Source organism: Gambusia affinis, linkage group LG01 (assembly GCF_019740435.1).
Source record: "Gambusia affinis linkage group LG01, SWU_Gaff_1.0, whole genome shotgun sequence".
Taxonomy (NCBI): domain Eukaryota; kingdom Metazoa; phylum Chordata; class Actinopteri; order Cyprinodontiformes; family Poeciliidae; genus Gambusia; species Gambusia affinis.
Window position 1 is genome coordinate 27,767,487 of NC_057868.1, and position 12,054 is coordinate 27,779,540.

The following is a 12,054-nucleotide window of genomic DNA, read 5'->3' on the forward strand; positions in this document are numbered from 1 at the left end:
CCATTCACACATTGATGGTGCCTACTACATTGTGCAAATCACTGGGACAAGCTGGCAGAAGTGAGGCTGCCATCCACTGGTGCCACTGGGCCCTCTGATCACTAACAGGAGGCAAGGTCATAGAAATTATTTATATGCAGGACTTGTGTCCTTACACAGGTGTGATGCTTAAGGACACAATGACTTAGACAGATAGAGCAGGGGTTTGAGCCGTCAACCCACCAGTTACAGGACAGACTCCCACCACTGATGTCCCACCAAGGTATCTGTATTTACATAATTCACCTTTGTTTACAGTGATTTGCACATTCATTCATTTATTTCTTTGGAAAGTGGTTTAAAAAATACAGGCAACCAAAGTGCTGTGTACATCAATAAGAAAGGCTGACATTAACGCATTAATTTATAATTTTGTATGTAACTGTTTGTCTTTTATTTTCCTTACAGACACAAATTGAATGCTTTTTTATTGGAATTTAACAATGCCAAGTAATGCATATATGTGTTATGTATACATCACTGTTAGTCAAAACTTTAATTTGAACTAAAAACCATAAGACATTTTAGAATGTGTTTACTAGCTTTCAACAATATAATATTTTCCCATATTTTGCAGGAATTCTACAAACAGCCAATCATAAGCAATGCCAAAGCTTTCGAATTGGAGTTAGATCTGCACATTGACTGAGCCATTCTAAAACAAACATGATTTCATCCAAGCCGTTCTTTAGTTGTATTGCTTTCCTCCTGGAAAGTTGACCTCCTCCAATGTCTCAAGTCTTTTACAGTCTCTAACTGAGTTTTGTCCAACATTGCGCTATATTTGCTTCCACCCATCTTCTCATCACCTGTAATCAGTTTCAATGCCACTGCTAAATTAAAATATTCCACAGTATGCCGACTAGGCATAGGAGCCTTAACAAAACAAGCAAGCAAACAAAAGGAGAAGAATAACTGAACTAAGACAGGAAATAACCTGATATCTGAAAACAATAAAGATTAAAACAGAAAAGCTAAAATGTCCAAAGGATTATGACCAAAAAAACAACAACAAAAAAACTTAGAATATATTTTCTGAACCAACTGTAGTTAGGTTCACAAACCTACCCTGCGCAGAAAGGGAGAGAGAGGTGGGAGGAGAGAGAGGAAGGGCGCTCCTCCTCCTCCTCCGTCTCTTCCTACCACTCATCCCGAAAAGCCAAGGTAACGCGGTCCTCACGGCGGATTCCGCTCATCGTTTTTCCTCCCGCATCATGGAAATTGATAGAAAACGACTGTGGTACGTTGCTCACCGCTACTTTCCAGCTTCCCTTCCCTTCTAAGTAGAAATGTCTTTCTTTTAGCTTAATAACTTCTCTACCATCTTTTTATTATTTTTTTTCCAGACACGTTTTCAGTAATAAAAAAAAAAAAAAAAAAAAACCCTCGCTGGTTGAAACTTAACAATTCGGAGAGGCGGTCGTGTTTCTTTGGATGGAGAATTTTGAATCGGTGAGTTTGAAGCCTGACTGACCGAAAGCGGTCAACATTCATCCGCAAACAAGAAGATATTACTCTCCATCTTCTCTGTGTCTCTTTGACTCATTGCACCGGCAGATTCAGAAGCGCAGTTTATAATTATTAACATTCCGGGTGTCAAATTAATGTGGTTTCATTTAATGTTTATTAAATAGTTTGTTTGATCTTAAAATTTAAGCTGCATCTTCTGCTCTCTCTACTTCTTTGAGCTGGAAATCAACAGGTTTTTGATCTACCCCGAAAAAGACCTTCAACAAAGTCAAAGTTTTAGAGATACGAAAAAAAAGCCAATTTAGTAATTTAATTTGCTTTTCCTTTTGCATTCATTTATCTGTAAGATGCAGTTAATTATAACCGGAGGAGGTTCTCTCTTATTGCAGCTCCACAGGAAGAAGAGAAAGATAACCTTGAAGTGAAGGGAGATGATTCTTATTGAAGGTGCAATCTGTCTGCACTGAAACCCACTGTGCTATTCAAAACTGTGTCTAAGAACGTAGCTCTCATCTAGTTAATTATTAACTTCATTTCTGTCCCTCCTTAAATAACTAATTTCATTTTAAAAATAAATTATTAAAATGTTGTATGTGTTGCTTGTTTTCCTAATTAGCTTGTGATTTTGTTTATATTGTAATATCTCTGTTACTTTAATATCAAAATATCAAAGTCACCCTCATGAAAGTTGAAATATTATTGTTCAAGTAAGTGATTCCCACCCTCATCGATTTCTTCCATGTTTTTATCACAGATGGTGAAGACGCTGAAGTCAAGCTGGTTGTGAAGGTGTTTGACCTGCTTCCCCCTGCGCCCCGAGCCGAAACCATCATGGCAGCGGGAGTAGCGGCATGGCTTCCGTTTGCTCGGGCAGCGGCGATCGGCTGGATGCCTGTGGCCAACTTGCCCATGCCGATCGCCCCCACCGAAAAGAACAACAGGCAGGACGAGCTCATAGTCCTTAATGTCAGTGGACGGCGCTTCCAGACCTGGAGGAACACCCTGGACCGCTATCCGGACACGCTGCTCGGCAGCTCGGAGAAGGAGTTCTTCTACAACGAGGATACCAAAGAGTACTTCTTTGACCGTGACCCAGATGTGTTCCGCAGTGTGCTTAACTTCTACCGCACTGGCAAGCTCCACTATCCACGATATGAGTGCATCTCCTCTTATGATGATGAGCTAGCGTTCTTTGGCATTATCCCAGAGATCATTGGGGACTGCTGCTATGAAGAGTACAAGGACAGGAAGAGAGAGAATGCAGAACGCCTCATGGACGACCAGGAGGACAACAAAGATGCCAAGCTGCCCAACATGACATTCAGGGAAACCATGTGGCGTGCATTTGAGAACCCTCACACTTCCACGATGGCTCTGGTCTTCTACTATGTCACTGGTTTCTTCATTGCTATTTCTGTCATCACCAACGTGGTAGAGACAGTGCCCTGCGGCTCAGCGCCCAACATGAAGGAAGTGCCATGTGGCGAGCGCTACACTGTGGCCTTTTTCTGCATGGACACTGCCTGCGTGATGATATTCACGGTGGAGTACCTGATGCGCCTGTTCGCTGCGCCCAACCGCTACCGCTTCATGAGATCTGTCATGAGCATCATTGATGTGGTGGCCATCCTGCCATATTACATCGGGCTGGTGATGACTGACAATGAAGACGTGAGCGGGGCTTTCGTGACGCTGCGGGTTTTCCGGGTGTTCCGTATCTTTAAGTTCTCCCGTCACTCGCAGGGCCTGCGTATCCTGGGCTACACGCTGAAGAGCTGTGCCTCGGAGCTGGGGTTCCTGCTCTTCTCCCTCACCATGGCCATAATTATCTTTGCCACTGTCATGTTCTACGCAGAGAAGGGTTCAACCTCCAGCAAATTCACCAGCATCCCAGCCTCCTTTTGGTACACCATCGTTACTATGACAACGCTGGGGTAAGAGCACACATGTCTTTTTTCTTGTTGTGATTTGCTGTGTGTGTGTATGTGTGTGCATGTATGCATGTTTATGAGACTCGGCAAATGAATCTGGAAATGGATCCATTTCTATTTTGGGCTGTGTGGGTAAATGTTTGATTACAGCTTAACTTGAAACGTCTGATTCTGTGGACTTAAAACCTGCAAGCGCTTCTGAAAGCAGATCCACTCTCTCCAAAATATCTCTTCTAAACTTTTCATATAATAACTGCAGAGAAACAGCACATCTTTCTTCATGCATCTTTTCTTTTTCTTTTGTTTTTGTTTTGTGACTACTCTTCTGGGAAGAGCAGCCATCAAGATATTCTCCTTCAGTAATGCCACTGCTCACACTTCAAAACATTACTGAGAAAAGGAACATGGAGAAATGTGGAGAGAAAGAGGAAGTTGAAAGCGCCTTACTGAAACAAAACATTAGAGAGGCGATGGAGAAACAGATTATGGCATTACTGCTGTCTCCAACTCCCCCTGTGGTTAGCAGCAATACACTTCCAGGATCAACTGAAACAGTGACTCTGCATGTGGAGAGCACTCCAACTTACTTCAACTACATACCGCAAATAGACTTACTCTTTGTTGGATGGAGATAAAGTGCCTTGAGGTTAAGGCTATAAATGTGAAGCACATAACTGCACTCTATTCAAAATGAATCAAATATTTGCTTTGAGATTATTGACAGTTAGGATTATTTCTACTAACAGATTTAAAAAAGCAGAAATGCTGCCATTTACTAAGAAAATGACTGATCAATATGCAGCATTCAGGTTGTTATTGTACTCTGTTTAAAAACTGTAAATTGTCATTGATTGAGTGCTATATAGGAAGAAGATTCTGAGTATTTATGATGCATTGATTAGTTTTCATCATAAAATTCTGCAAGCTATTTTTATAAGGTCATTAACTCAAACAGATTTCATTTAACAATGCACACAAAGTTATGGGATGTAGCACTATTGGGCCTAATGCTTTAAATGACTTTGTGTGTGTTTTGTTTTTGAGTCAGACTGAGAAACTGATAAATTGCAGCGTCCTGCTAAATGTCAAAGTCATTGAGGCCATAAACGGCTCTGAGTTCATTGCAGTGACACACTTGGTACCCAATGACCATACCCTGCCATTCACAACCTGCACAAATCTGTTGTTGTGGAAATGTTTGTTTCGGGATTGCTCTTGCACTCCACCTGCAAACAAACATCCGTTAAACCGTAGACATTTTCTGCTCTGTTGGATGTTAATTTTCTGGACACGCAGCAGCTCCTAGGCCATACACAGCCACAGTACTGGCCTCTCCACCTGACCTGCTGAATCAGTCTCCTGTTGCTTTTAGAGGAGGATCAGCGTCTGTGTTTGTGTGTTAAGAAAGGGGTAGCTGTTGAGCTTGGTCTCATCAATAAAGCCAGGGCCAGAAGAGGGTGTCAGAGTGACTAATGAGGTGGTCCACTGCATCTGCTGACTAATGTAAACCTTCCTGACATTTTGGTTTCTGCATACAGTTGACGTCATAAATGCATAGAACCAACACAAACACATTTAGAGAAAATAGGTCTTTGTTTATTTGCGTAAACACAGATGTTTTCTTCTTGCATATAGGTTATGTTAGTTTTTCAAAGATCTCGTAAATACTTATTTTTTTTATGGTCCTCCTACTTTTTTTGGAATCTGCAAAAAGGTGTCAGTAAAGACTTTTATACTCCTCTAACTATGATGAAAGCCAGCTCCCTCAAACAGTGTTGTACTGGACTTTCTATTTTGGTTCCTAGGCCTCAAACTTGTGTCTAACTACTTTTATTAGAGGTCAGTTCAATTCAGCTGAATTGTTCAGTACCAATTCACAACTAATTTCTTATCAATGTGCTTTTTAAGACAAATGTGTTCAGTTGATACATAACTATGTAGACTCCCATTTAATTCAAGTTATTCCAAAGCAACTCAGTGATTAAAAAAAGATAAAGTTTGATTTGATTGAAATTGTAATGCCATGCAGACAGATGGAGTTGATTAAATAATTACAACTGGTAAACAGCCATGCTTAATGAAGTGGATCAGATTGTGTCTGTATCTTGTTGACTTTGCAACTCTTCTTAAAATTCAGCGATGTGCTGACAGCAGTGAAAACCCACTTCTTCTACACTACAAAGAAACTCCACACTGAACTGGGATCAGTATGACTGGTTATTTGTCAGGTCTGGGACAAAGCTATTCCAGAAATTAATGCAGGAATAGCTGCCTTTTCAGATACAAGCACAACTAAACAGAGATGCACTGAGCTAGGAGCACTTTCTGTGGGAAAAAAAAAACAAAAAAAAAAAAAAACGAGTATTTTGCAAAGGCGCCAATAACTCCTTTCATTGGCTTCTGTAAAGGACATACTTTAATTTCATCAACTAAAATGTCTTTACATAGATTGGGGGTTAAAATTGACCCGTCCCTACAGGCCTGATCTACCTTGGGAGAAAATAACAAATTGACACAAGTTGTTAGCCACGCCTCTTTAGTTCTGCAACCATGCATAGGTTCCTGATCTACACACTGTTTGTTATCTCTTCATTTCAGCTTCTGTGATGTGAAGAACAAAGAAATTCATAATGGCAATATATGTATTTAAGTACTGATTGTAGAATTATGATCTGAAAAGCTAGTGACCATTACCAAAATGGACAAATGACTATACACAAAATTACTTGTTGTAACGTCTGTTCTTTTGTGAAAAAACCGTGCAATCGGGAAAATTTTTATTTTTGCTCCATTTATATAATGTCATATTTACCGGAGTTTTTAATTATTTTGTATCTATCTAACTTTATTGAAACACATTCTCAGTACTGGGCTGGCCCGCTTTTTCTATTGAAATTCTAATAATTCATCCTGGCATAGATTCAACAAGGAGTAACTTCGGTCCAGATTGGCATGATGGCAACACATATTTGCTGCAGATGTCTTGGCGGAACAACTACATTGTGAATATCTATCATCTCCCAAAGGTGCTCTGCTAGAGTTATTAAAGCTTTATGGCCTCACATTGCTAAAATATTATCCAAGTTGAGACAGATGTTCATAAAACGGTTATAGAATATTTCAGAAAATGGTTTTATAAAACCATTCAGCTGTTTTAATCAGAGACAATATGTATTTTCACTCCAACAATTAGTCATTTGAATGTCTCATGCTTGGAATTACCTCACTCTCTTTTAAAATGGCATTATGCTCATCAGAATGCTAATTGAGTCATGGAAGAGTTAGATACTCCCATAGTATCTTTGTCTTATCTGATTCCTTTTCCAACTGCACCTCTTGAGAAACTCATTTCCCCCATGAAGGAATACAAATTTGCATTATCTAGTTAAAAGACAGAATCCCATGGCTGTTTCTGTAAATCTCTTTAGCTGCATTTATTCTAAAGATCCAATTTTTTTTGCTGCTTTCTAGTTTGTATTTTATCAAATTATGGAGGTTATGAGAAAGTCTATGCCCTACGAATATTGTGAATCTCTGGAGCGTCTGACAAGATCGTCTAACCCAGGGGTGTCAAAGTCAAATGGACGGAGGGCCAAATAAAAAATTTTGCTACAAGCCGAGGGCCGGACTGATCGAATGTTCATTGAGATTTTTTTAAATGACGCATTTGGTCTAGTGCAGCGGACCAAAATTTCCTGCGGACGAAGTCGCGTTGTGAGGATGAACGGGGGCGGGGGTGCATCTCGCATTTTTCAGGACAGGGTGCCGGCTTGCTGCGGGCCGGTTCTAATAATAAATCAAGATCATCCCAGGGGCCGTAGAAAATCTTCTCGCGGGCCGGATGTGGCCCGCGGGCCTTGACTCTGACATATGTGGTCTAACCGTTTAGCCCATTACTTGGTTTTCCCTAATACGGAACTAAAAAAGTTGAACTAAATTTACTAACCTCCAGCAACATATTCTGTCACTGAAATGCTTATGATAATCAAGGGTCATTGATGACCAAATAAGGTTGCCTAATTGATTAGCTGATTGACTTTGGGAAAACTAATTATTTTTTATGTCTTATCCTTTTTTATGTTGGCCATCTGTTTCTGGCAACCCCTGCACCCCCCACCATCACCACCTTTTGTTTTTGTTTGTTTGTTTGTTTGTTTTTTTTACAGTGAAATCAGCAGGGTTGTAAAATAAAACTACTGCCTTAATCAATGAAAAAGTTAATTATATGCTACCCTAGAGCTCATACAAAAAGCTCCCTCAAGCAAACTTTCATTCAAAAGACCATTTATTCTTAACAATAGTGTTAAATAGTGAAGGATAAAAATTCTCCCTCTTTAAGAGGTATTTGTGTGTAAACCTGGTTTAAAATTTGTTGGGTTTTGTCAAGTAAACATCTGAGTTTTAAATTAACTCATTGATAAAAAGTTTAATTTTCTACTAGTAAATAAGAACAATGTCCAGAAAACTTAAAATAGCCTAGACAAAAAGCCAATCGGCATTTTGATGAGTGACTAAAATCTATTATATTAATTGTGTCTGAGACTGTTTACATTTCTAGCGGGAAAAGTGAAAACTGAAAAGTGATAACTGTAAAAACTCCCCATCTTACTAAACTGTTTTGATATCAAACATTTTGCGTTTTGCAAGTTAGAGAATAGTTTACCTAATACTCAAAGTGACAAGTATGGATTTACACAGCAGGAAAGGTGTGAATGTGTGTCTTCTTATCTGCTCTGTGTGTATTTACAACCCATTCTCACACCCAACTCGTCATATATTGACGCATGGTGCTTCCGTCCTCGTCACATATTGACGCGAGGGGTACCCCTTTCGCGTCAATATGTGACGCGAAGGGTTTTACCTGATGCCTTACCGTAATTTTTGCCCTAAACCTAACCAATTTTTGGGTTTTGAAGTGTCGGCAGTGTTTGCGAGGACCATTCGCGTAAATAATCCATGTAAAACATGCGACCTTCCAAAATCGTCAAAATCGTCAAAATTTTACGGTGAAGGAACCTGCCCAAGTCGTCACATATTGACGCGAAGGGTATACCCTTCGCGTCAATATGTGACGCATGGTCAGACGGCGTCCCAACTCGTCAATATATGACGAGTCGGGTGTGAGAATGTGTTGGTATTTAATACTCATAACACAAGATAACAAATTTGCGCCTGAGTTACCGAGTGGAAACTGCAGAGACATTGCTTCGCCTTTCAGATTTGTGAGACACCAGCCTGACCTTTCACTCAACTGGTTTCACAGTCTGCTCTTGGCAAGGGCCTTGATCATTTATGGGAAGCTGATCAAGTTCTGGCCCTTTGTTTTGGCTTTAATGTAATCTTATAATCTGTGCTAAAGAGCATGTCTCTGCCAACGAAACCTGCAATGAGCGCTGCTGTTTTACACTGTTGTTTACCGGTGCTGCTCTGTGATGATGATGCACAGAAGAACTGTCTAAATCAAACTTCTGAAGCTGATGTTTGTTTCATTATTGGCTCAGGGAGCTTTTATGATTGTTAATTTTAAGATGACTAGAACCATAATCCAGGAAAATACAGCTGAAGTGTGCGTGTGGTAATCCACTGCATACCAAGAGAAATAATTTTTTCCCATTTTTTTTTTTTCTTTTGTGTCAGTTAGGATTATAGATTATGGATTTTATTTGCAACTTTAAATCGGATCACAAATTTTTGGAAAACATCTTGATTCAGTCGCTCTTCCTCTCCCACACAACAGGTTCACATCTGCTCCCTCTTTCTGAGCGTATACATTACATCAAAACATGATTGTATACAGAAAGAAAGACTACAGATAAACTAAAGCTATCATTTCCACAAAAGGACTTCTAGCTATAAATTCAGCTGCCAAAATAGGAAAAAGAAGAACAGTGCTTCTTTATTCATGCTGTGATTTCAAAAAGCACGTGTTAAGATTAATTCCAGTAACATTTAGTAGTTCTACTTTTGCATTTATACACATAGCTGTATAAACTTTGAATTTTGACCCATCTCTTCTTAAAGAACTGGAATAATCTAGGCTTTTTTGTAAGCTGCTTTGCTCACATGCAGCTTTTCAGCTTTGAATCCAGTTAATTATTTTTACTAAAACTGATACCAAGGATTTGATATGAACACTCCAAATAATTGATTTTGTTGTCTTTTTAAATAGAATTAGGTTGTCTTATTTCTTGGGTCACTGAGCTTATTTACCGTAACTTATTTTTACTCCCAAAATGTATTGATGGTGATCATGGCCAAATACTTCAATTTAAGTTCCATTACTTTTTTCTGCAAATGTTAATTTTACCTTTGGAAGTCCAGAGATATTTTTTCTGGGTTGAAGCGTACATGTTATATGTCTTTGAGGTGTGCCTTTACTTAAATCTGTATGTCTCAATTTACCTTGTTGTGAATTAACATCACCAGCTTATTATTTGATTTATTTTCTTCTGTAGATTTCTAAAATACCTGTGTGTAAAGCGTAGAGTACAACTGTGACTATGAAAGGACAAAAATAAGACTATGCCAAATATTTTTTGTTGCTGATTTTTGTGGACCAATTAGGCTGCTTCAGTCAGTGAAATCTAGATAAGAGCTGGAGTGTTTGGTTGTGTTGTAGTCATTACTGTAGCTATGCCTGTATGTGATTTAATATGCTTATCAGAAGCCAGCTCCTTTTTGATCACTAAGCCTTGAGGATCAATGTGACGTTCAGTGTCTCCTTGACAACCGCACAAAGCCTCTTGCACGCATTATTGTTGACTCTGGTGCACAGGTTTTTATGTGCATATCATATCTGGGTTTAGTACGTCTGCTTGTGATGCAGCAAACATGACTGTATTTCCTTGTTGAAAAGCTCATTCATATTCATCCAGTCATTAGTTTCCGCCCTCTTTGATGAGTCTTTGCCATTAAATTTATAGAGCATTTATGTTCGAGGCAGCAGCTTGTGGAAAACAATGACGAATTGAAACGAGCGAGTATAGATTTGTGCAGCAGTGAGAAATGTGAGACAGCTGTTGTTAGGGCTATTAATTAGAATGGGTGATGAGATTATGACTTAATGTGATGTCGTCGACACATTATCCTGGATTTATGAAAGCAGTTATCTCTTTGTAGCCTTTTCCTTTCAAGGTCAAAATTAGTGGTAACCTGACTCTGCGTCCACAGAGTTGTTTGGAGTTTGATAAATGGGGAGGAGATCATTAGCGCAAAATATGCACATGCCACAGGGGTTTGGTGGAGGAATGATTTATAATCCTATTTTTTTGGTACTTCCAAACAACATGTAAGAAATGAGAACATACATTTAATTTAATATGCAGTTCAGCATTAAAACTTCCTTGAATATTCAGAGCACTTCAGCATGCATATGCTGAATCAAATCAACACCTCAGCCCCCACAAGTATGTTTTAATTCCTTAATTAAATCAAGATTAATTTAAGAAAAATTTAATTATTCATTAAGAAGAAAAAAAGTGATCATTATGGGGTTTTCAAGGGATTTATTCCAGGGGAAGATAAATGGAAATACTTCAGGCGACATTTGCATTCACAGCAATGTTAACCTTGCACCATTATATAGAACAAGTTACTATTCTTCACTCCAGAATCACTTCAAGCTGTGATTTTTAGTCAAATACAGATGGAAGTCAAAGCACGCTGATCAACACTAATTCCAGTTTAAATAGTTGTAAGGCAGGCTTCTTTACCTTAAATAATGCTTTCTTTCACATCAAACTAAAGAGCAGCTTTGTGTGTGGTGGAGCTCCTGCAGTAAAAACGGGTACTTATCACAGTAAGAAAATCTAGGCAGTAGGAAGGAAATGACCATTAGTACGCGTCCCACTTCGATGTGAACTTGCAGTTGCTGCTCTGTGCATGAGATTGTGTTCCAATGCTATAAAATTTAAAGTCCATTCTTAAGAACCACTCGGTGCTTTACACTAGAGTATCACCCATTTACACTCTAGCATATTCAGACACCAATACGAAGATTGGCAGGAAACTTGGAGCTAAGTGCCTTGCCCAGGGGCAGATCATCATGGAGGCTTGAATTAAACCCACAATTTTCCAAATGGCAAAACAACTACACACTGAGTGACAGTCGCCCCACGGTGCTCACAGTGATACTGAATTTGTCTCCATACTTATGTGTAAATCCACTATATCAGTCAATAGTACTGATATAATACATGGGCTCACGAGATCTTAAGTCAATTTACCTGATGGCCTTAAGCGTATCAGGGAAAGAAAAATAAACTTGAGAAATAAAGAAAAACAATTGGGCCTGAATTTGTATGATAACCTTCATTTGACTGTTGTCTGGGAACATTTTGATAGTAGTTTAATCTCATGTTTAAAAATCCAAGCTTTTAATTTGTGTACTTTTAATAATTATGAAATAAAAAACAACACGATGGAAAACATTTTCATTTATTTATTTGTTTATTTTATGACAAAGTCCCTGGTGCAATATTTATTTGCTCATCACATCTTCCATAAGTTAAATTGAAATGAATCAGTTTTAATTTATACTTTGCCTTTTTGATCTGTTTTGTATCCTGAGAAGAAAAAAAATACAATTGGTTTATAATAAAGAGAAATACTTTTT

At 38.7% G+C, this 12,054-nt stretch overlaps 1 protein-coding gene across 5 annotated transcripts in view; it reads left to right on the plus strand.

The window, feature by feature from the left end:
- LOC122832608 (potassium voltage-gated channel subfamily D member 3-like) overlaps window positions 1-12,054 on the plus strand; it is a 171,199-nt gene that overhangs the window by 63,293 nt on the left and 95,852 nt on the right. For 2 of the 5 annotated variants that reach the window (XM_044119563.1, XM_044119526.1), the window contains one exon: window positions 2,264-3,443. In XM_044119563.1, coding sequence (XP_043975498.1) covers window positions 2,341-3,443 — 1,103 coding nt within the window. In that variant the 5' untranslated portion in view covers window positions 2,264-2,340. Of the gene's footprint in view, window positions 1-1,191; window positions 1,492-2,263; window positions 3,444-12,054 lie in introns of those variants that run through there. The other 3 variants (XM_044119543.1, XM_044119553.1, XM_044119534.1) reach the window with 3 other exon arrangements.